Genomic DNA, 24,882 nt, shown 5'->3' with positions numbered 1-24,882 from the left:
CCGAAATTATCCGAAACTGACGGATAATCCGAAATAATTTAATATCCATATCCGTAACCAATCCGTATCCGAAATTTCATATCCATAACATCCCTACTTATAATGAATGCTCGATGATTTCCAACATAATAATAATAATGTAGCTATTAATATTTGCACAACTGTTCGCGATGTGGTGTTCACGTTGCAGTCGCGCCCGCTGTGACGTTGGTGCCTTGGCAGACGGCCATTTTGAAAATAAGCGCGCCTATCCTACGTGTAATCGCGTTTCCGCTTTTTAAGGCACAGACTGTAGATATTATGAAAGCTTTTATTAATTTCAATTTAAGGAATTTTAAAATATAGATATATCTTCATACGTCATTACATAAATTACGAATATGTCTATACGCCTTTCAAAGTCAAAACCAGAATAAGACACGTGTCAACGTAAATACACTGGAAATATGTTGGTAAACAAATAAAAACTTGTTGTAGAATGAGCGAAAATGATTCTTTAAATCATGCCAAGGCTGATCAACTATCGCGAATAGCGCTTGGCATTTCCTGCGATTTTTTTTTTTTTAAAGATACGTCAAATGTCTTTACACAGTATAAATAGTCGCATTGAGAAATTTGTTTGTCATTGACGATTTTTTTTAATATTCGCAAGCAAAAAGCAAAAAGATCAGCCAGTGAGAAGAGGCTTTTTAATGGAGTCTTAATCCATTTCAACTAAGATGTAAAAGAAAAAACAAAAAAAAAAAGGTGTTTAAAGGAATTATCGCTCGTTAGTTCGTCTAAACTGTTTTTTTACTTTCTCTTCTGTCATAAATTGCTGACCTACAAGTAACTATTTGCAAAATGAAAAAATAACGTGCAATTTACTCGTTTAATAAAAAAAAAGGTTTTGATTTTTTTTTTAACGTCAATTATTTACTCAATTGTCGATTGTTATACAAACACTTTGTTTTATAAAATGTTATCTTATAATTGTTAATAAAAAAAAGTTGTTACTGGATATTATTAATATTTTGCATTAGTTTAATACTTATTTTCATTCAGCATTAAGGTTTGGCTTTATAGATTAGGATTTCGATAACGTTTATTTATAAAAATAATATTATTATTATTATTAAATTTAATTATTAAACATAAAACACAACATACTTTCTTTTCAAAATTGTCTATGAATGATATTACTAAATATATTATCACTGTAAAAATCACTTCAGAAATACTTAATCTATGACATCAGCACTGGAAACCGCAATAACAAGATCGTAACCAATACTTTTAAATAAAAATTCCAATTCTCACTGTCAAAACAGTAATGCATATTTTTTTTACAAATAATATCTGTAGTACAAATTAAGGTTAATTAAGTACGAAATGGAGCATTAATTCTAGCATAGCTTCTCAATCAATATGGATAACATATGTGTCTTAATTCGTAATTGACATCCATTTAAAACAGATTAAAAAAAAACATGCGAATAAAATTGAAGGCTGACTGACATTAAACTGTAAGTAGATCAAATTGCCATCTGTCAAGAATTTGAGATCAGTAAACAAGAATTTAATTTGGGGCTGCTTGTTCTTATTATTGGGTTCATAGATACAATACTATATATTATGTATGTATGTACATATATATAAAAATATACCTTGTGTTTACTACTCATTATATAAATTATATTTATACTAATGTGAATTTTGATAAATTTCATTGATACTATGGTAGGATCTCTTTGTTTCGCAATTGGTAGCGAATTTCGCAATCAAATCAAAATGAGTTCTTGCCGACTAGAATAATCTCGGTAGTATCTACGTAGACCCTACATTTCGAACTGGTGGTTTACGTTTAATACAGTTTTATATTACTTCTGGTTACACAATTCGGAAAGCTGGGTAATTTTTCTCCTAAAAAATCAGAATCAAGCTTGTTGTTCTATGAGTCTAGTATTCTTTTGATATACACGTAAAACAATCCTAGACCTAAATCCTCAATGTAAACAATAGCTATGTATAGAAAATATTCGTTTTAGATTTAATTGAATCTGGTTGAAATGTAAAATTTCAAAGCGGAATTTAGTTTTTACATTTGTAAAAATTGAAAAAAAAAAAAGTAATGTTTTTTTAATGTCTCTTGCAAGTTTACAGTAAAGTCACTAGGAACGATTAAGCGCTTAGTGCTATATAAAGTATAATATTAAATGTGTAGGTGAATTTATATTCAAATAATTTTTTTTTATATTATTCTCTCTAGAATAAATAAATAAATTCGTCAAAGTATTCAGTCGTAGAATGCTATTATATCTCTCGACGTGGGCGTAACACCCACGGCGGCATATTTCACGTGGTCCTTTCCAGCGTGCCTGGTTGATGTAAGAGAAAGTATAGAAATCGTCACTGCATATAAACTGGTTGGGCTTCTAGATATCTAATTTCATTACCTAGGCTCCTGTTCAAACATATCTTTAAATCATCCCCTTTAACATTCATTTCATTTTAATATTCGTCAGTTCTGAAAAATGTGTTAAATCAATACTATACTAGTTGACTTTTATACCAAACTGTGTTATTTCGCACCTTTGAAATGTCAAATAATTCAAACAAGTTCGATTTGTTAAAGTGTGTACGAAACATTTTTAATAAAGGTTTATGTAAAATATATTTGGAAAGCATTTTCGTAGTTTTTCGATTCTTATCTAGCTTATGTATTTGAGATTAAACCGAACTCGGGTGCAGTTAGGAAGTTTGTACAAACGCTTCCAACTAATGTTCGACACGTACGGAAAGCTGTTAAGCATGTCAACAGCTAGAACCGTTAAGTGTGCTCAGCGCATTACGTGCGCACGGGAAAAGTGCATGTTAATGAAATAGTAAATTGCACAACCGTGTGAAATGTTTTCAGTGGGATTATCAATTGGGAAAATCATTGATATGTAACATTCGTGTCCAATTTAATTCATAATTATTTGCTAGTTTCTTGGTGATATGACTTTGCGCAAGCCCTTCTTTGTGCCTTTAAACATCATTACTTTGTATTGCTCTAATTTGAAGAGTGAGCCAGTGTAATAAAGAATGGTTAACATTTCTTACAGTGCCATACTATGGGCAGTGTTACCATAACACCAGGTAGGCAATTTAAAAGTCCGCCTAACGATTGTTGATAAAAAAATAACTAGCAGAACTTCGAATAATTTAAGAACTACTACATCTTACTAAGAGGTGACTTCAAGTAAACCTGGATAGAATATTGGTAAATATCAATACTTTATTTCGATTTATCCATATAAAGAGTGAGCCAGTGTAATTATAGCTACAATTCAAACATCAAAGTATACAATTCAATTCTTAGTACCGATATCTATGGTATAGTTTGTTCGTCTTGTTTTCTATGATAAACTTAAAAAAAAAAAAAAGTGAAAGTGAAGCTGTCTGGATGCGATCGGTGTCAATAATTATATGATAAGATCAGGTTAGCCAGCTGTCATTCGCCCATGTCATAAATATTCTTGTCAAACGACCGTTTACACTTGATATTGACCGATTAGATAGCGGGTCGCTTGCGGATTACTATTTAGGTCACGTGTTTGAATATATTATCGAAATATGTTTCGTTGATTTAAATTTAACACATGGGTTTTTTTTTTATGGAGTTGAGTTGAAAGTTGAGTTTTAAATTGTCAAAATATATTCATAGTCTATTTAGCTTTTGTCCTCTTGGGTGAACCATGAGGACAAAAGCTAAGTAAACATAATTTGACATCGAATTGACGCAATATCATTGGTCGAAAGCTATGACATTCGTTATGATTTGTGAAAAAATATCGTTTTTGATATCGACGAAGTAGATTTAATTTAAATAGTGAAGTGAAAAATCGTTGTATTATAAATAAGGATATATTAATAAAGAACTGTTAGTAGTGTACAATATAGCTGAGCTATTAGCGAATCGCATGAAATACGTAAATCTACGGTTTGTTTATCTTTATTCCTACTTCAATTTGAATAGACTGTGGTTTTAAGTGTTTGTTATTGTATTATGTGGTTATTTATTTGATTATTATTACTTGTCCTATATGATATGTAAATGGCATCAAAATATATCGAGTAGTCCCCATAGAATCCCCATTTTACAAGATCATATTAAGTATGTTAATTTATTTACTATTTTTAATTTTGTTCTATTGAATTAATATTGTATTAGTCAGTTTATTAAAGCCCTATTTGTTTATGTTATATTTATATGTTTATGTTATGTTGACGTAATGAGTTGTAGGTACGTCAAAATCAATACATTCAATTAACATGGAATGACTTGCATTACATAAATCTATTCATATATTATTTAACCCTAGTAGGAAATAAGGAAAAAAACAATAAATGATTAAATCTTCTATACATGAATTATAATTGAAGGAAAACCTTGATTTTTGTGAAAAATTATTGCATTGATAATTATTTAATTGTGGTTTTATGAAAAACCCAGTTAATTTTATCGATAGACGTAGATTAAGATTAACTTAGATATAGTAAAATAGTATAATATACATATATAGTTCATATATTATGATGTCACGACTTAGAGGTTTTATTATTTCCTAAATTACGGGATTTTCAAATAGGACTACTATTATTATTGATGGTGTTAAAAATTGTCCGACAGGAACAAACAGTCTGAAAACTTTAATAATAATCAAATCAAATCAAATCAATTTTATTCAAGTAAACTTCACAATGAAGCGTTTTTGAATCGTCGATATTTAAATACTACCACCGTTTCGGAAAGCAGCCTCCAACGAGAAAAAAACGGCAAGAAACTCGCATAGTTGCACTTTTCATATAAACAGATTTACAATGCTGTTTTTTACAATAATTAGTGTCCTGTGTTGGAACCCGAGCCTAAATCGAAGCGTATTTTTTTTAAAGTATTCTTTTAATGAATAATAAGATTTATTTATTAATTTAGTCTTAATAAACTTTTTATATTTAGTAAATGGTAAATTGATTATATTTCTCATCTTAAGGAAAACCCCCTGTTTCAAAGCGTTCCGTGGACCACTGTTTAAAACTGTACTCTAATTCGTGGTAACTTATCCTATGACTGCTCGAGAGCTTCAATAGTCTCTGATATTAATTGAAAAAATTGTACTTTGGAAATAAAATAACAGTGGACTTAAATAGTTAATTGGAAAACTATTGTATTATAATACATATTAACTAAGAACTGTTAGTAGTGTTAGTGTGAGCAAATCGAATGGAATACTTCGATTGGAATAGACTAGTTTGTGTTAGGTGTGGTTCCGTATTAAATCGTTCAGGATACGCATTAACGATTTCATTTCACGACCTTAGTTTATTGATAAATACGAACGAGTTTCTCTTATCTATTACTGTTGATATATAATTAAATTTGTCTTAAATGTGGCAACACTTAATGTTGCAAGAATTTAATTGAATCTTTAATAAACTTTGTTATTTAGTAATACTACTTGTAATGTAATAATACTTGGCTGAATATATCTTAATTGTGCTTCGATAAAAATGTAGGTATATTAAAAAAAATAAAAATAATCATGGAGTTAATTATTATCACAACCCCGTTCTACTTGTCTGCATAGTTGCATACATATATAAAATTTCGATCACACATACACACATACATACATAAAATTACGATCCTAGCAATTGATACAAGTATTTACTATAAGTAAGTACTATTTATAACATTTAATAATTAATAAGTAATCAATGTGTTCTGTGATAAAAAGTTTTCACTTTTCACTGTCAGACGACCGCCATATAAATTAAAACTCATTCCATTAAATTTAAGCAATATTAGTATACAATTGTTATCTATACATATAATGAAGAGTTGTACTCTATTTTTTTTTTTATTTAAGTATGTCCTCAAATAAAGTCGAAATATGTAATCGTATGTATGTATTATAAACAGGGTTAGCAATTAGCAAACATTTAGAATTTAATCGCGAGATATAACACTGCTATCTAAGATACACATATGGGTTTACTTGTTACCAACTCATTAAGGTACCTTTTTTTTAACGGTACAATTTTCAATTTATCTAAACGTCAGGGAATTAAAACGTAGTCGCCAACGGCACCTGATTCAACTTCCGGAATTATATTTACCGTGGTAAAGGTTAACAGCCGTTTGTAATGAGTATTATCTGATAGAATGTCTATTAATATTTTACCTATCATATGACTAGAACTGTAGGGAACCATATGGCACTTGTCTTGTATTTTACCATACCTACTTATTTAAAAAGTAAAGAAGCTTTGTTTTGCCCGATCTAGAAACAATGCTAGATTTACTAATCTGCCTAAATACTCAAAGCTCATTGGTCGACACTTGCGTCATGGAAGGGCCAATTATAATTCAGATTTCAGTAAAATATACGGTGAATTTTAGTTAGGTTGTACATTCGATAAGTCTGAATTTAATGAAAATTGCTTGCTTTGGATGATTTTTTCCTCTACCCGTTCTGTACACACCAACAGCAGCTGCTGCTGATTAAATAAGCTCCATATATTTACGGATATTAATGACTCATAAAATTCGGTCTAGGGCGTCTGAAACTCGCGCGGGTGCTCGCTCGCTTGTCTGTAAGTAAAAAATAGTATAAGGACGGGTTTTAGACGCCCGGTGTGTGCACGGAACTGCTTGTTCCTTTAAATCGTTTATGCTCGTGTACAAGGTGAGCGTCGGGAGTCCGAAACTGACAGCCGCGCGACGTTTTACCAGACGCCCTTAAAAAATATTGAAGAAGTTATTAAAGGAATAAATGTGACTTAATAAATCATATTTTCAAAAGACTGCAACATAAAAAAGTATAAATAGTCTATTAACGGCCAAGTACAAGGTCGTAACATTGGACATAAGGTTGTATCAGGTTGTATATCGTGATGTAGTGATAGATATTTATCTTAGAATTACATCCGGAAGTGAAGTACATATGTTCTTTTATATGTAGTCGTGTTATTGTGATTAATGATGGCCATCGCATAAACACGGTACGAGAAAAGTGAATGCTATGGATGCGGAAACTAATAAGTATGATAAACGTTTCATTGGAAATAAACTATTAGTCAGCGATATTCCTGGGTCACCATATAAGATACTGAATATCTTGTCAATAGAAAAAGTTCAAAGTTCAAGAAATAAATTTAGGTTTTAAACAATCTTTATTTCAAATTTCATTCAAATCTAGTCACAACTTTTCGCCTTTATAGTATAAGTAGAATTAAAATAACTTCTGTAACTTCGTTTTCGTTTTTGTCGCTTAGAAACATCTTAAGATTTGGCATCTAAAGCCTGAACTATGTCGTAACTTGTAACTTTGCGTTACGTTTGTTTACAGTTATGTAATATTGCTAAGAATTCCTTCGCATTGTTCATTACAAAGTTGTTAGCCAGGAGTGCCAACTTTATAATTGCAAAAATTATAAATATTTTTTATTTTAAATCTTTACTTATGACATTTTTGCTGGAGTTTAAAAAAAATTATTTGCTTGTATTTCTTATAAGATTATTTTATTAGTAATTAAATTAAAACTACTATCGGATAAATATATGATAGATATTATATCAATGCTAATAGGGAAAAAATATTATTATTTATTAATGAAGTTGCTTTTATTTGGAGCGCGAAATATAACTACAGGCACAAGGGACACATCTTAGTTCCCAAGGTGGCGCATTGGTCATGTAAGAAATGGTTAATATTTTGACAGTGCTATTGTCTATGGTTGGTGGTGACCCCATACCATCAGGCATCCCATTTGCTCGTCCACCTACTTATGTAACAAAAAAGAAAGACGAAAGAGAAAAAGATGAAAACCCAATCAAAATATATTTTTATGAATATTAATTTACTTCCTGTAACTATAAAAACCTGTATTATATTATTAAGTTACGAGAAATTTGAGTGTATGGCAACCCTATACTCAACAGCTGGTGCGCAAACTAATGAACCCTGCATCCATGATGTATAGCTGTAATCACTAAGTAGTATCATTATAATGACGAACATAATTATAAGTTACACAGACTTGCCTCAAAACGTTTAAAATAATACTACTAAGGTTTTATCTTTGCGTTAATATTCAAGAGACTTGGGACTTCGTATGGAGTATAGGATTTAACCGCGGTTTATTTAAACTACATTAGTTAATATCTAACAGTACTGAGGTTTGATTCGGCTATACTGAGCCAGCTACATAAATGTGTGACAATAAAAAAAAAACTTCAAATATATGAATATTCATAAATAGCATTTACTGAATTCCGATAGCATAGCAACCCTAACCCCACAGCTAATACCCACTCAAATGGACCCGTGATATTTATCTATAGTCGCTAAGTGCTTATACACACAGACGAATGTTTCGCACATTCGTATAAATACATAGGCTATTATGTCATTTGTAAGAATCAAATACATTTATTGCTTAAAAAATATCAATAAAAAACGTAAACACAACTTTGACAGGTTATACAAAATGGCGCCTACCATTAATCATAGTCGTATTATTTATCAAATTAGCTGAGTTTCTTTGGCACGTCAATGAAAATGCTATATACTTTGTAACTAAATAAATTATACAAAGTTCAAGGGATTAGCAATTTAAGCAAACGACAACCCTATCCATGACCCACCCTACAGCTGGCACGCACACATCCAAAACAATTCGCAATGCACGCGTAATCTTTAAACAGTTCGTTGTGTATGCATTTTAAGAGATATTGCGTCCGTTATTTTGTAATTGTAAGACTTTAACATGAACTGTATTTGGCGCTAAGAAATCCATGCTATTTTAAGGCACATTATGTAATGATATTAATATCAATAAATTGATTAATCAATTTTGATACGATAAATTCTTGAAGTAATTGATCGAAATGTGTTTTTCTTAAGGCAAAGATTATTTTTTAAAATGCCACAATATTAAAGTATTAGTTTAATATTTTGGCATTTGTATTCGCATTTGGCAGTCTGCAAAAATTTATCTGCCGGTAGTAGGGCTTTCTATAAGGCCATCGGGGTACGTACCATCAGACATACCAAATAAAAGTGCTGTTTTCCTTCATACAGAGAAATTTTAAGAGTATAATATTTACGAAAACTTCCTTTGTGCAGCTTTTTTTGATGTTATCCTTCTCACCCCCATCACTACCATTATAGTCGTCAGTTTCTATACTTCGACCTAATGGTGCTTACTACTGATTACGACATGCATTTGACAGAATCGGATTATCTATCCTTTTTTGGTCACCTGGAATAGAAGAGATAGCAATACGTTGTGCTGTCAAAGTAATTTATCGTACGGGTATCTGTGATTAATTCGCGAGTACCGTCGCGCTCAGAAGACAGCTGCTTTAAATATATGTATGTATGTGTATCTGCAGTTACGTGTGTAACGGTATTCGTGTACGCGGTATAAATAACGTATTTTACTTTCGTTTTCATTACATTCTCTGAATTTTTTTGTTTCGTTAAAATCTACCATTATTTTTTCGTGTGGATAAGTAAATACAGACATATTTATTTACTAAGGGTAGACTAATTATTATAGTTAACGTATCATATCACTTTTCGATATTTCATCTGTGGTGAGTTTCGAGTTTATTCTCACAGAATGCTCTACAGATCAAGGTATTGTATATTCTCACATTGGTTTAAATCAATCACGCCACCCTGTCGTCGTATATAGGGACAGTACTGTTATCTCACTTCCTTTTGCATTTGCGGTTAATGTACGATACGAATCAACATATTTAAAGTAAATTTCAATGAAATATTTATCTCTTTAAGTTAATTTAAAAATAAATTTCATTAAATGCCAATAAGTGTAGTAACAAAACGAAACCAGATAAAACTATAAATACTAGAATGGAAGATATATTTGGTGTTAGGGCATTCTACCTCTACAGCAATTCTCTTATACAATATAAATAACTCTAAATACAGCCACAAGTGGCGTACCATCTCAGTTTCCAAGTTGCTGGTTGCATTAGTGATATGATGAGCGATTTATATTACTTATAGCAGTAATATCAATCAGTTCAACTAAAGAAATACTTAACCAGTAAAAATGTGACGATATCAAATAATATTATTGATATTGAACGATGTTGATACTTCGTTGACACAGCTCTAGTGATGTGTAGTATAGTAAGATCTAATACCTCCCTACTTATTTCCTTTGCTTACGATCTTGTTTTTGAGAGGGAGCCAATTTTTTTCGCGACTTGTCCGCACAATGACGTTGTTCTACGATGTTGTTCGACCTTGGCGTGCAGATTTACAGCATCCGTTAATGTTGATTTGAATAATGGCTAATAATAGACTGCATTAAACGATTTAATCAAAGTATTATTTTGTTATATTTTTTTTATTGTTATTATATATCTATTGTATAAAAGGTACTCATTTATAAATTATTCAATCATATTTTTTTGGCTTTGTGCATACTCCTAATGAGATTTACTACATCTTTACATTGCCTTACTTATACCTTTTTGTTTATTTTATGAAAGTACACACGCAAAGTGTGTACTTTCATAAAATAAACAAAAAGGCATAAGTAAGGCAGACATACAGCTACTTTTGCATTAATAATATAAGTATAGTATTTTTATCGAATAATATATGAATGACTATTTTATACAAGCTGTAAACTGTTTATAACGCGTTGCGTTAAATAATGAGTTATTTATAACAGTAGGTAGTCAGTATGGTCAGCAAAAAAAATTGAAATTGTATTTCAATTTAGTTTAACATCAATATAAATTATGTGAACTTTTTCAATTACCTACTTATGTAATAAATCTGTTATTGTTTTGGCGTTATTTAAAGTTGGGAGTTGAGTTATGCTATCAACCAATGGTCACAATAATACGTGTATCTTTAATAAATGATTACCAGATCTGACTAGATTATAATTTGTGTTTATAAGTGTCGTACTTGACCAAGTACTTAAAATGTGCCATATGTGTATCTACCAACTTGCAATGGAACAGTGTGGTGGATTAAGCACTTAAAATTCTAATAAAAAATAGAGGTGGTCTTAACAGAGCTAGTTAAATCGTTGTGACCAGTTTGTTATGCAAGCGTACATACAAATATGTTAATGTCATATTTACATATGACCACATATGGTTTTAGATACAACGACCTCGTCTTATTAATTATAATTTTATCGATATTATGATTAGCGCAGCAAACAGCTGATTTTTGACTTTTACGTATTTCGAAATGCTAAAATAAATGTTATTTCGTAAAAAAATTACATTCTAAATATGAAATTCGAAATCGTTTGGGTGTTCTTAAAAAAATTAACTACTTGAACAAAAATTATTGCTATTAAATATTAACCAATAAAATTCTAATTTCATTCTAAACAAAACGACGGCACCTTATATAACTACTAGATAAACTTAAGTTCTCGCCATAGATCGTACGCACAGAAATCATATTATATGTAACTATACTTATCGAGAATTTTGACGAGTCCGATCTATGTAAGTATTATAAGTACGTATTTAAGACTACATAGTCTTCCCTAAATAAATATCTCGATAAATAACGTAAACCGAAGTAGTTAGTCAAAATTAAATCTTCTTTATTCAAGTAGGCTCACAAAATCACTTAGAATCGTCATGTAATAATCTTGTTTGACAAAATTGCGACTTTTTCATTATTATACGTCGTAATAGTCACAGCTGATAAACAGACATCGATGCGTCAATCCATAAGTTTACAAAACAGAAGGACTTTGCAGTTAAAACTCTTCCTGTTGACATTTCGCGTGCGAAATTATTTTTCCTTGATTTTAAATCGAGTATAATGGTATTTGGTTCCATCTTAATCAGCTCGGTTCAACTGGTGCAACTGTTCCTTCCAGGGCACGCCAATAAGACCGATTTTCGTTTTTAGCGTCTAACTGCCACCAGCTATTTTGTGTTAGGCCTGAGGTTATAGGCCTTTCGTGTGCCAAAATGCGGTCTCAATTCACGAAATCTACTAGCTTGCGATACAGAATAGATAACTGCTTATGTAACCTCAAAATTGGTACGTTAGAAATATTTCAGGCTATAGACACTTAAGTGATCGTAAGGTACATCGTTTTGGTACAAAAACTGCAACAGGTAAACGCATGGGCAGTTCATATTTGTGTAACTAATATTATGGTCTGTCGCTGTTTGTAGTCTGACCACATAAAATTGACGTCAGAGATAACAACATTATACATACCTACACGTTACCAATTTGATAGTTATTATTGTGTTATGATAATTATTATAATTTACGTAGTAATCTTCGCCGTCTTTAAATTTTTAACGTCAGAGTACGTCAATCTTAACTTGATTTGTTTGTACAGAAGTTTAGTTACTTATTACATCACTCTCGCCGTTGTTAGACAATAGATAGATAACGCTTACGGAAAAATATATTTATATGACGTATAGGCTGTTACTAGCCTTAGATAATTTCGGTAGACGAGTAAAATTGTTTAAAGATAATATTACTTTGAAATGTTTTGACTACAGTGAACTGTTTGGTGTAAATAATCATATTATACGGAAATAGATCTAAAAACTAAAAATATGTTTATAGAAGTTTTGACTATTGATAACCTTAGTACTACTGAACTGCGTCGTGATCATTTTTGAATTTATGCAATGAATTAAAATAATTCATAGAAATAAGATTATAATACGACAATATTAAACTATGGCAAAAAAATTAAAAGTGAAGTTAATACTTGGAGTAATTAGAGTTTGAATTAGTAATTTTTTTTGCAGGTTGTCTAACATGCGTCCAAGTGCTGAACATCATGGTACTCCTCGGGTTCATGCTCAATTACGCTCTCCGAGTGAACTTGACTATCGCCATCGTCGAGATGATCTTCGACACCAAAGACAACCACACCATTGCCAACCTTACACATTCTTTCAATGTCACACAGGTAAGACTTTATATTCCAAAATACTGGTTTCAAATTCTAGGTCGGGTTTATTAAAAATATTGAGTTGAAATATTAATACATTCTCAGTCACTCAGTGATTTGGAAGTGGACAGTAACACTTCCACGAGAGTCACACGAGACGTCTCTCCGGCCGACTAAGTGTATCTGCCAAGTCTTTGATATTGGCGAAATTATGTTAGTAAGGAAGTAATTATAATTATCAGTACTTCTTTTGGCAAATCGTCTCTTTGCCCACATTTTATAATATTTGAAGACGCTTATGATTGTGTCATATTACGAACTCTTTTTTGAAGAATGATATGATGTGATATGATATGAATGTACATTGTCTCGTTAATATTTTAATGATCTTTGTATAAATAAAAACATTTATTAGGTATAATTGAAATTGTGAGTCAGACGTTATCATTAAAACCACATCTTAATTTTTTATCAAGGATTTAATAAAGTGATCATCTTTAAAAGCAAAGCGGAATTAATTATCAGGATTAAATAAACTTATCACGGTTACATGAATTAAAATTTAAATGGTCCTCAAAACACTTGATGGATCAACAATTGCATATGCTACTTAATTTGGTACTATAAAGGTCAAACCTATGCGATCTTAACCTTTCATTTATTTTCCTCAAAAATGTTGTAGCTTGTAAAGTTTGAATGTCAAATTCTTTATTGGCCTTGTTTTGATGAAATTAACGGTATCAAGAACATCGCACGTCAATGTTGTAAAATTCGAAGAATTTAATAACGACTTCGATTCAGTTTACATTATTACAGTATTCAGTTTTTAATAAACTATCTTTTAAGGGACTTAATTTTTCGTAAGGTTTACACGTATTAAATATTTCAATCAATGTGGAGTATCAAAATTGTGCATATAACTAAATCATGACCAAACTTGTCAAGTATTAGAAATGTCCACTAACTAAACCGTAAAATAAAGATTTGTAATCTGTTTAGTTTAGTTAAAGAATATTAACTAATTTTTTTGTTTATATGTATTAAGTAATTTAAAAATTAGTTAACTGCTTGACAAATTAATTCGCGTTATCTTTAAAGTATTTTTTGTAACGGCCTTGTCAAATGCTTGTCGTACATCGTTCACAATTTCGCAAACCAATTAATTTTAAGTCGATGTACTTAATGAATAAGATAATAAACTGGAAATAAACATATTTCAAGTTATTTACTTGGAATAAAATGTAGACCATGTAAGATAAATAAAACTTCAAATATAAACAACGAAATAAAATAAAATTATAATAAATTTAAATTTAACTCATTTGGAACAGCAATTATTTATTTGACAATTTTTTTTTCTTTTTTTTTTTTTTTTATGTCATAGGTGGCAAACTAGCAGGAGGCTCACCTGATGGAAAATGGAATATCTTTGCATTATAAATATCGAGGTGTAATTAAAAGTTTTCAGAACTTAATCTAACATAGTATGTATATTTTTTTTCTTTATCAGCACCCAGAGCACATAGAACAGACTCGCTACCACTGGGACACGAAACAGAAGAATCTCCTTCTGGGCTGCTTCTTTTGGGGATACGTGCTCACAGAAGTTCCAGGCGGTAGACTAGCGGAGGTCATAGGAGCACGGTGAGCTATTATATCTACTAGGTAATCCAATGTGCAAAATGATGGACAAGAAGGAATATACATAACTAGTTGTCGCCCGCAGCTTCACTTGCGATTTAGGGGTTTAGTCGTCAAGCGTTATGCATAAAAAATAGTATCTATGTCTTTGCTTTGAGTTCAAGCTTGCTTTATAAACAAATTCATCAAATTAAGACAGAGGTAATTCGGCATTTATAATATTAGTAAGTATATTAGTAGATATTCTAAAAATAAGTATACTAGGTTTCCTATCAGAGATTGGTCCAATGGAAGCAGTTAATATATATTCAGTAGTCGCTTTGGACAGCATGTATAGCTGTTGGTTTTAAGACTGATCTCTCTATATTCGTATCTGATTGGCTATTGCGAGGGAGGGATTGATAACGCATGATTAGATAAATAGATATATCAATACTCATACTATAAAGAGGGAAAATTGTTTGTTTGTAAACGGTAATACCTGTAAAAAAAATTGTGGAATTGGTTCATTAGTAAATAGCCATTAAGAAACGAGCGGTACCCACTCAGTATCTACGAGGGGCATTACGGGATCGCTTGATCATTCCACTGCGACGCGTCGTTGTTTTAGACTTAAAATTTAAATGAAAAAAAAAACTCAAGTGAAAATATGAATAACTTACACAATTATACCAACTGTAAAACTCCTTTTTGTAAGGAACAATAGTATTTCTATGTCTGCAATTGTAACTAAAGCTCTTATTTTCTTAGAAATAAAGATCATTATGCATTGAAATTGTATGAATTGAATTATGACAGCGTTATCCGGTATGTCCTTTTCGAAGAATTAAGTTCGTATGAATCATTACGGGGCGCTGACCGAAGGTTTCTTATTGAAAAGGATGTTAATTTACCTTAAAAATAAATCGATTATGATTGGCAATAAGTTTTTTGCCAACCAAGAATTGAAGGTTAATTTTTAAATTAATATTGTTAAGATAAAACATTGGGTTCTAAAAATAATCCTCCATCCTTTTACATTTTAAGTTATACATCATTTGAAAATGGAATTAAAACTTTTTAATCTTAAATAATGCTAGATCCTGAGACCAGCGCGTTCAAACAATCTTACAAACTCTTCAGCTTTATATAGATACTATAAATAGATTTAATACAATTTCTTAGCCGGTCGTGCTTTATTTTCATTTTATACAGAACACTATTTCACGATATAGTCTAAGAATTTGGGATAAAAATTTATTTAAAGATAGCCGATATCAACTTCGTGCAGCTAAATTTAAACAAATACCTACCCTTTTAACTTATTTTATAAAATAATCTATGTTCGAAATTTAATTATTTTAAACTTGGAGTAGAAATTCGGCTGTGCGTTGATTATACAGAATTTTAACTTCCCAATTCGGAGTTGCTATTGAAATTTATTAAAAAAACATCAAAGTAATATTTCCTATCAGATCCACGACTCAAACGAGGATCGGATCCTCGTCATCTAAAGCTCGATTAAATGACCACTCGAACAACTAATAATATATCATGTAGATATCAAACACGTGGGAAGGCAGGGTGTGGCGTTTGCTAACAGTAAGCATATTAGTAATTGCATATAAGCATTCCAGATGGTTTTAATTAAACCTGAGTATGTTATTAGCGAGAACCCACCCATAAGCATGCGATGAATTAATTGATGATTCCGCGTCGAACTTTCTAGAATCATAATAGATGGGTCGATTGGGTCAACTAGGAGTGATGTATGTACTTTTTGTCCTTGGGCATTTGCGACTATTGTATAATAATAGCTGTTGCTAACTAGTGGCCAGATTGTATTCTATTTATGGACATTATGTAAATAAAAATTACGATTGTCAAATGTCATTTGTATTTCTTTATACAAATTATTCTAATTCATAGTTTTGATTTCTATACTATATTTATAATAATTCGAAATTTGAATTCTTTTTTGTACTAAAATATGAAATAAAAAAAATAACGGCAATATTTAGGTAAAAAAAAAAAAATGACCACAGACTTACAATTGTCATATGTATTATCGATATATTAACAACAATATTTAACTAACACAATTAAACTGAACGAACAAAATACACATAAAAGCAGCCTTTTTCAAAATTAAACAATTTCTTAAATCACAATAAAATAATAATTTGTATAACTGACCAGATTATATCGTCAGCGGGCCTGAAATGCATCCAAAAATTCAATTCAATCGGATACATACACTAGCATAAACTCAGTAGTAAGATTTGACCCATACTCAAACAGGTGAAGTTAAATAAATCCACGACAAGGTCTCGTTTATATATATACATAGATATCGAAGCTTCACAGGATGTCTGTGTCAGTTATTTTATCGTACTTGCATAGCGTCAGCTGTCGCAATCAGGGGACAGGTTTTATGACTAACACGAATGAATAAGTCGTGTCGGATGATATTAAAGCACATTATCTTTTATGTACGTGATTTTAATTGTTACTTTATGTGTTCTATATTCCTTTACATTTTTATCTGATTGTGACAAAATTTCAAGGTCAATAAATATATTGTTCGTATTAGTATGTCATTTAAACTAATATTATAAATGCGAAAGTAACTGTTCGTCTGTTGCTCTTTCACGGTCAAACTTCTGAACCGAATTTGATGAAATTTGTTATGAAGCAAGATTGAACTTCAAGGAAGGCTACCTTTTATACGCTTAACACCTGACGATCAACCTCTAAAACGCTCACTTGAGCTGGAGGCGACAACTAGTTGTTAGTAACTTCAATATTAACTTGTAATTTAGACGGTATTTGTCATTTTTAATGATTTTAAAGCGGTAGTGTCTCATATGACATTCCTCACATTTTCGGTGGTATAATATTTTATAACTGTTATGTGCAAGCCAGTCTGGGTGGGCAACAGCCACTTAACAGGTAGCTAAGACATTAGTACTTTGTGTTGCTACTGTTTTCTGGTTTGAAAGGTGAGTAAGCCAGTGTAATAGGAGACGTAACATTTTAGTTTCTCTGCAGGGTTATTACGTATATACGGTTAGAGCATAGCCAGTTTTGCTATCAAATGTTTGCTGCGGATTTATATCAAACCAAATCAAAAAACTATAAATCAGTATTATGGAGTATGGGCCTATATATTAGCATAATACTGATTTATCGTCTGCAACAGTTCCTATGCTATCCATCTACTGTAATAGCAACACTGGTTACATTATACTATAATGTGGCGTAAATGAATTAAAAAAAGTATGGCTGTCTTAATTCAAATAAAACGGTCATAGTAATAAAAAAAAGATCGAATGAGGTTTTGGTGATGACGTGTAACACGAGACAGACAGTTTTTTCATGAAATTGTGATTTTGATACAAAATTCTGTCACGTACAGACGACCCCGTTACATTTTTATCACATGTAATGTATGTATGTAAATATCGAGTCATGTTTTTGTTAGTTACCTACTCCATCAATTCAACATTTACTTGTTCAATTTAGGAATGTTTAATTAATTAATAAATTATTTATTTATTTATATTGCAAAAACTGTCTGGTACGTACGTTTAGCGATTGAATATTTAGATAAAAACAAAAATGATAATAAATTGTTATAAACATTAAGCTATCAATATAATTTTATTGATTAATGTGAAAATTAGTTCAGTCCAATAATAGTATTGCCGTCTCTTTCGCTTGTACATAGTTAGAAAGAATAGCAGTCTTTATTAGTTCTGTTCATACAACCGAATGCCACCAATTACAATTAAAGAAATATTTTCCTTTAAGCATTCATTTCTATCAACATTTACAAAGAAAGCAGATTATAATGTGTAGTTTAGTTTAGTAGCGACGATCTAAAATTCAAATTCATGTAATAACTACGTTTTAAGCATGTGGAACGTTCTAGATAACGTTAGAGCTGTCAATACATCAATTATAAAGTATGTAATAATGACTCCATATAATATGCAAAAATACCTCATTTTAAATATGTTTTTATTTAATATGTTTTCGTTTACACGATTTATTTTTGTGTGACGTGATAATAGAACGGTAAACAAGCGCAGTATTAAATTAATTTGTTATTAAACTGCACGTCACATAGAAAGTGAAATTAATGGAACTACAAAAATAGGAGTAGAAAAACATCTTTCATTGTGAATCATTTATTTGTATGATTTATTAACTTACTCTAATAGTCTATAGTCTCTCACAATCGAAAGTGGTTTCCCAAAAAAATTGATTACAACAAATTATAGCGCTCGCAATTCGAATCTGCGCCAGAAAGTTTTCATTGCGATTTTAAATATAGAAACTTTTTTTAGCCGTCCAATGTAGTTTCACATTAACACATTGTTCTATTGGTAGCACTCTGAGTTATATTTTTATTTATAATACAATATCATATTACATTTCCTAATTGACAACCCTAGATAAAGTTACAAATCGTTTAATACCTAACTTATAAAGTACAGCTCAATATTGTATACAAAAGGTTTCAATTTAAACGTGGAACGTTTTACGCTTCAACGAAAACTTATGTCATTTAAGTATTTAAATTGCAGATTAAAACCTTTTTTTAATAATTTGCGTGATGCATATTGTTTTTTCTTAAATCATTTGTACCGAAAAAAAAAAAAAAAAATTAATCTTTGTTCGTATGTTATGTATGTAGTATACAATTGAATTATAAATGTATTTAGTTTAAATTCCAATTTCAAATTCCATCGATAACTGATATGTATCAAATGGGTTTATTGACAGTTATTTTTTATATTGTAGTGTAAGTGTGAGATGTATTTAAACATTTTGATAACGGTAATCGTTATCAATATTTATTGAGATAACATAGGTACAGAGAATGTGACAGTAGGCTTGTAGGTTAGTTACTGTTGTATGAATGTAATATTTGCGGATGAATCATTATGCCCCACATCCACATCTGTGACTCGATGTGAACGTAAAAATCTTCGCTTAGAACTATTAATATATTTTTATGATGACCATATTATTTGTAGCTGTAAGGTAATAGGTAATAATTTGAATACTAAAAGATTTTTTAATTATCTTCTCCTAGGCGAGTGTTCGGCTACAGCACTCTTCTAGCCAGTGTCCTGACTCTCCTGTCGCCTGGAGCCGCAGCTGCCGGCTTCGGATGGATCGTGGCTCTCAGGGTCGCCCTCGGCTTCCTCCTCGGAGCCACGTGGCCTGCAATTCTGCCTATGGCGTCGAAATGGATCCCACCAATGGACAGATCGAAGTTTATGTCCAACATGATGGGTAAGAATCGAAATGATCTCATTCGTTTATTTATATCGTTCACTTGATAAATTGCGGTTAATTAATAAAACTGTTTTGACAGTCGTTGCGAACAACATCTGACAATGAGCCCCCTCACCCATGACGTAGTTCACAAATTGACAATTAGGTGGTATAAGACGCAATATCCAATGAATTCGCCTTGACCGGAGATCGTTTCCATTATTACTGGTCTCGTTATCGACCAATATCCGACGTCAAATGAACTGGCACCGAACTCGATTGTTATCGTATACGGCGTAAATGTTTCGATATGCTTTGAAAGCGGGAACATGGCGTCGGAGGCGCGCGCAGGCGTGGTCGCTGACGTCACGCGAATACCGCGCCGCGATTGGCGGTTAGTTTGCAACCGCGTGAATTAACCTTGCACAACTATTGCTATGCGCGGTTAACCAGTTCAGAGAAATGTTGCTTAGTGTTATTTTAGTGTGGGACACTCGGTGCGGTGACGATGAGTTCGATAGCAAGGTTATGTTCGGAGCTCGTGTTTGCGAAACGTGACGCCTTATTGAAAACTTCGTTTGGCTCCCACTTGCTTCAAAACGAGGTTAATGGTGTCATATCCATACAGCATCATTTCAACATATGCTGTAAAGTATTGGCAATTTTTGCATAATCATAAACAAATGATCACCGTCGCGAATAAGAATAATTTAATCAGACGCGCATGTTTCGCAGACATCTTTATTATCAAGATGGAAGAGAAATACGCTAGACAAAATAAAAACTTAACATTATACTTAAGATTTAAAAATGGAACAGACGAGCAGAGACAACAAAGAGCTCCTTGCATTAAAAAATTATCGTAGTTATCACTTTTCAAAGTCTACTCTTCACTTAAAGACCCACTTAAGACATTTTTAAGTGATAACCTATCAAAATTCTCATTCCGAATTAGGACAGAGGTGAACTGATACTTAGGTCATTAGGAAAGTTTCACAGACGACTCATTGATCGAATACCTCCGACACAAATCACTTTAATATGTAATCAATAAATCATTGTCATTATTTATGTTTGTAATAAACAGTCGATACGAATATGACGATTCATTGATTGTACGTAATCGCTATATTTACGTAAATCGATGTTTTTAATGCATGACAGATAACGATTAAATAACAAGGAAATATTAATATAACAATTAGCAAATGTTAAGATAATAAAAAACATGAAACATTAGCAAATTATAAATAGAAATAATATAAGTTTTTTAATTTTGAACATTTGTTATTACTATATAGATAATTGCAACATTGCAATTTTATATCTCGAGTAATCGATAATCGAAAGGATTATCGCAACATCAATGATTTAATTTTCGAACTGTCGAAATGTTAGTCATCGGCCGTTAGTTTTACATGCAACCGAAAAACAAATAGGAAGTAAAATTCAAATACTATTTAGGCTGAACAAAATAACACCTTCGGGTCTTTTTAAATGGTAATATATTGTATATAAATATGTCTTTTTAAAATGAAATTAAAATTTTGCACATTGTTACAATAAACCCTAGAAAATGAGGTTAATTAAAAGTGCCTGTAAAAGACTACTCGAATAACGTATGTATATATACGTGATTTTGATTTTGCAACTATAGATTCTATTAATAAGGAATTATGTATATAGAAAAATACATAATCTAACTTCTCGTAGGTTTAATTGTACCGAAAAATTCTACGATTCAGTTATTCCGAGAACACCTTGAACGTGAGTTCAAGTTTTTCAAGTCTCGCTTCGCATTAGGCTATTTGACTGGTTTTTAAAATCCATTTTATTTTATTTAGTAGAGGTTAAAGAACCCAGTAAAAGTTGTGTTTTTTAATCCTAGTCCATATTTGCTGAAAAATATCAAATTAAAAATTCCTTATTAAAATAGCGCGCGTAAACGCCACTTTGACAATATGGCGCTGCAATTGGGTCGGTGACGTCACTTGCCTGTATTGTAATCTGTGGCAGATATAATCCATATACAGTAGGCAAACGAGGTTAACAAGCAAGTGATGTCATCATATAAACCAAACCAATCAGGAGCATTTTGTGTCATGTGATAAACGTTTAAAAAAATGCATTTTTATTTATAGATTTTTGAATTAATTAATTATTATTTTTAAACTGAAAAAAACATAATATATACTGATTACAATAATTGACACTTTATTTTTCGCATTGTCAAATAGCCTATTCTTAAAATTATTAAATTATCAAATATTCATATCTAGAACAAGTAAGTTTGTTAAAGTAACTATCTACACGAATAGGAATACCACTGTGAATATTAAACAAAATGCTTATTTCAGACCTTGGGCCCGTATGTACGTACGTATCTACGAAACTATGTCAGTAAAAGATTAAACTAGAAAAAAAAAAACAAACAATATTTCAAGTACCTACTCTATCATCGGTATAAAATTAAAATCTCATATTACACGAGAATTATAACTAATACTGTAAATGCAAAAGTAAGTTTGTTTATTACGCTTTTATGGCTTTATTTGGTGGTAGGGCTTTGTGCAACCCCGTCTAGGTAGGTACCACCCACTCAATACTTGGTATTATTCTGTTCCGGTTTGAAGGGAAAGCGAGTCACTGTAACTACAGGCATGAGCGTTATAACATCTTAGCTCCCAAGGTTGATGTCGCATTGGTGTGATGTAAGGAATGGTTATTATTTCTTACAGCGTCAATGTCTATGGTTGGTGGTGACCACTTACTATCAGGCGGCCCATATGCCCGTCCGCTCTAACTATACATAAAAAAATGGAATTTTGCTCGCACGTTAGGGTTTAATAATAGACATAGGTTACCCAACACCCGACCACTTTGAGAAGGTTCCACCTACACGAGAATATTTAATCAATGTCTGTTCGCATAAACTAAATAACAGTAACAATTATAATAATGATGATAAAATATACACAGATACAACAATCATTCAGAAATTTGCATTTCATGAATATTGACAGGTTTTGTTTATCGATAATTCGTAATTAGAGTGAATAAAATGTGGCCACTTTGTATTGTAATCTGCTTTGTACTTATTATTTGTTATACTTTGTTTTACAAAAGTGTTCGCCTATATCAGTTGTTACTTAATAAGCATTTTGACATAAAAGAATCGAATAACAAATGTTTTGTTAACGGTTCAATGTGTTATTGTACCGTTAACAAAACAAAAGCACAGTAAGAATAGGTATATAAAAATCTAAGTAATGTCTATCTTTATTCCTTCTATCGGAATAGATTATATGTTTCCTCAATGTTTCCCATTCACCACGAAATAAGCAACATAAAGAACTACCAGTAAGAGGGCGTACCAAAAAGGGTTGGACCTTATCACCACCAGTGCAAATTGTCGTTAAATGTGACAGATTATTGTCTGATACAGATAAATTACCTCTCGTTAACTGTCACCAGAAACTAACGAGAGGAATTATATATTAATGAGGCAATCAACTTGTCATTAGAACCCACCGATCTTCCACTCAGACCCACGTGATCTATCCATTGCTAATTCACTAATTACTGTATGAAAACATTTCCAAGGTTACGCGTCAATCTATATTCATCAAATGTCTTTTAACTAATACTTATTATTCTTAGTCTGTCAGATTGATCTTGACAGTTTTTAAGAGCAATTTGATTGGTTGATTTGAAAATAGATCGATAAATAATTAAATAATCACGTTAATGTTATAAATAGAAAACAATTTAAGTATTGAAAATTTGTTTTATTTTTAAATTAAAATTAGTGTAATTTTATAGGTAATTAGTTTCATTAAAAACATTATCATAAATCAAAATATTCCTTATTCAAGTAAGCTTATATAGGCACCTTTGAATCTTCATGTTACCGTGTTGAATTAAACTTAATGCTAACACCGGTTCGGAAAGCAGATCCTACCGAGACGAACCGGCAAAAAAACTCAGTAGGTAGTAACTCTATTTCACCATTTTTATTCCAGAGTATGTCGGTAAAGGACAATTATTTTTATAAATAGAATTCAACAATTACTAAGTCAACGTTTGTTATCATTAATATTCCTTATTTATCAATATTTTTTTAACATGAGCTTCAAATTTTTCAATATCTTTGGTCTGATGGTCTGATAGTGATTATGACGAGGATGATATAATTGATCTTTGTGATCTCTGGTATGAATTTATAATTAAATTAATATTTCTCATCTATTACAATGTTTCCTTGCAAATATTGCGACGTATTTCGTAAATACATACCTACATATGTGTACAATACAACTCAATTTATTATACAGCATTTTCCTGGAACAAATTTTTACCGGATCTCTGAAATGTAAACATTTATTTGTGGGAGACAGCTCAATGTTTTTGTAAAGTATATTTTATATAAAAAGTACTATCCCAGACTATAATCTGAAATTTGGCACAGAGATCTCTGGCAAATTTCATTCGCATCCGTTCAGACGTTCTCGCATGATTGAGCAACTAACATCCATCAATACATATTTTCGTATTTATAATATTACACAATTATAGCGTTATAACATCATTTATGAAAATACTCTTATCAGGGTGACTCGTTCTGTCATGTCTAGATATATGTATATATATTAGATTAAAAGTACTGCTCAAAGTATAACTAAACTAATTTTGGCGACGGCTCCAATTGAAGAAGGAATAAAGATAAACAAACCTTAGATTTACGTATATCATTAGCTTTCCTAATTACTCGTCTATATTGTGTACTACCGTCAAATGTGACAGATTATGTGTGATTGTGTAACACTATGAGCCGAGATGGCCCAGTGGTTAGAACGCGTGCATCTTAACCGATGATTTCGGGTTCAAACCCAGACAGGCACCACTGAATTTTCATGTGCTTAATTTGTGTTTATAATTCATCTCGTGCTCGGCGGTGAAGGAAAACATCGTGAGGAAACCTGCATGTGTCTAATTTCAACGAAATTC

At 31.3% G+C, this 24,882-nt stretch overlaps 1 protein-coding gene across 1 annotated transcript in view; it reads left to right on the top strand.

The window, feature by feature from the left end:
* The window catches only part of LOC113400576 (sialin), a 52,387-nt gene that overhangs the window by 4,443 nt on the left and 23,062 nt on the right, over positions 1 to 24,882 (top strand). Inside the window, exons 3-5 of the mRNA XM_026640212.2 lie at positions 12,821 to 12,984; positions 14,477 to 14,610; positions 19,691 to 19,893. Coding sequence (XP_026495997.1) covers positions 12,821 to 12,984; positions 14,477 to 14,610; positions 19,691 to 19,893 — 501 coding nt within the window. The remainder of the gene's footprint in view (positions 1 to 12,820; positions 12,985 to 14,476; positions 14,611 to 19,690; positions 19,894 to 24,882) is intronic.

Source organism: Vanessa tameamea, chromosome 17 (assembly GCF_037043105.1).
Source record: "Vanessa tameamea isolate UH-Manoa-2023 chromosome 17, ilVanTame1 primary haplotype, whole genome shotgun sequence".
Classification (NCBI taxonomy): Eukaryota; Metazoa; Arthropoda; class Insecta; order Lepidoptera; family Nymphalidae; genus Vanessa; species Vanessa tameamea.
Note: the sequence above shows the minus strand (reverse complement) of the source record. Positions and strands in the feature narration are given on the sequence as shown.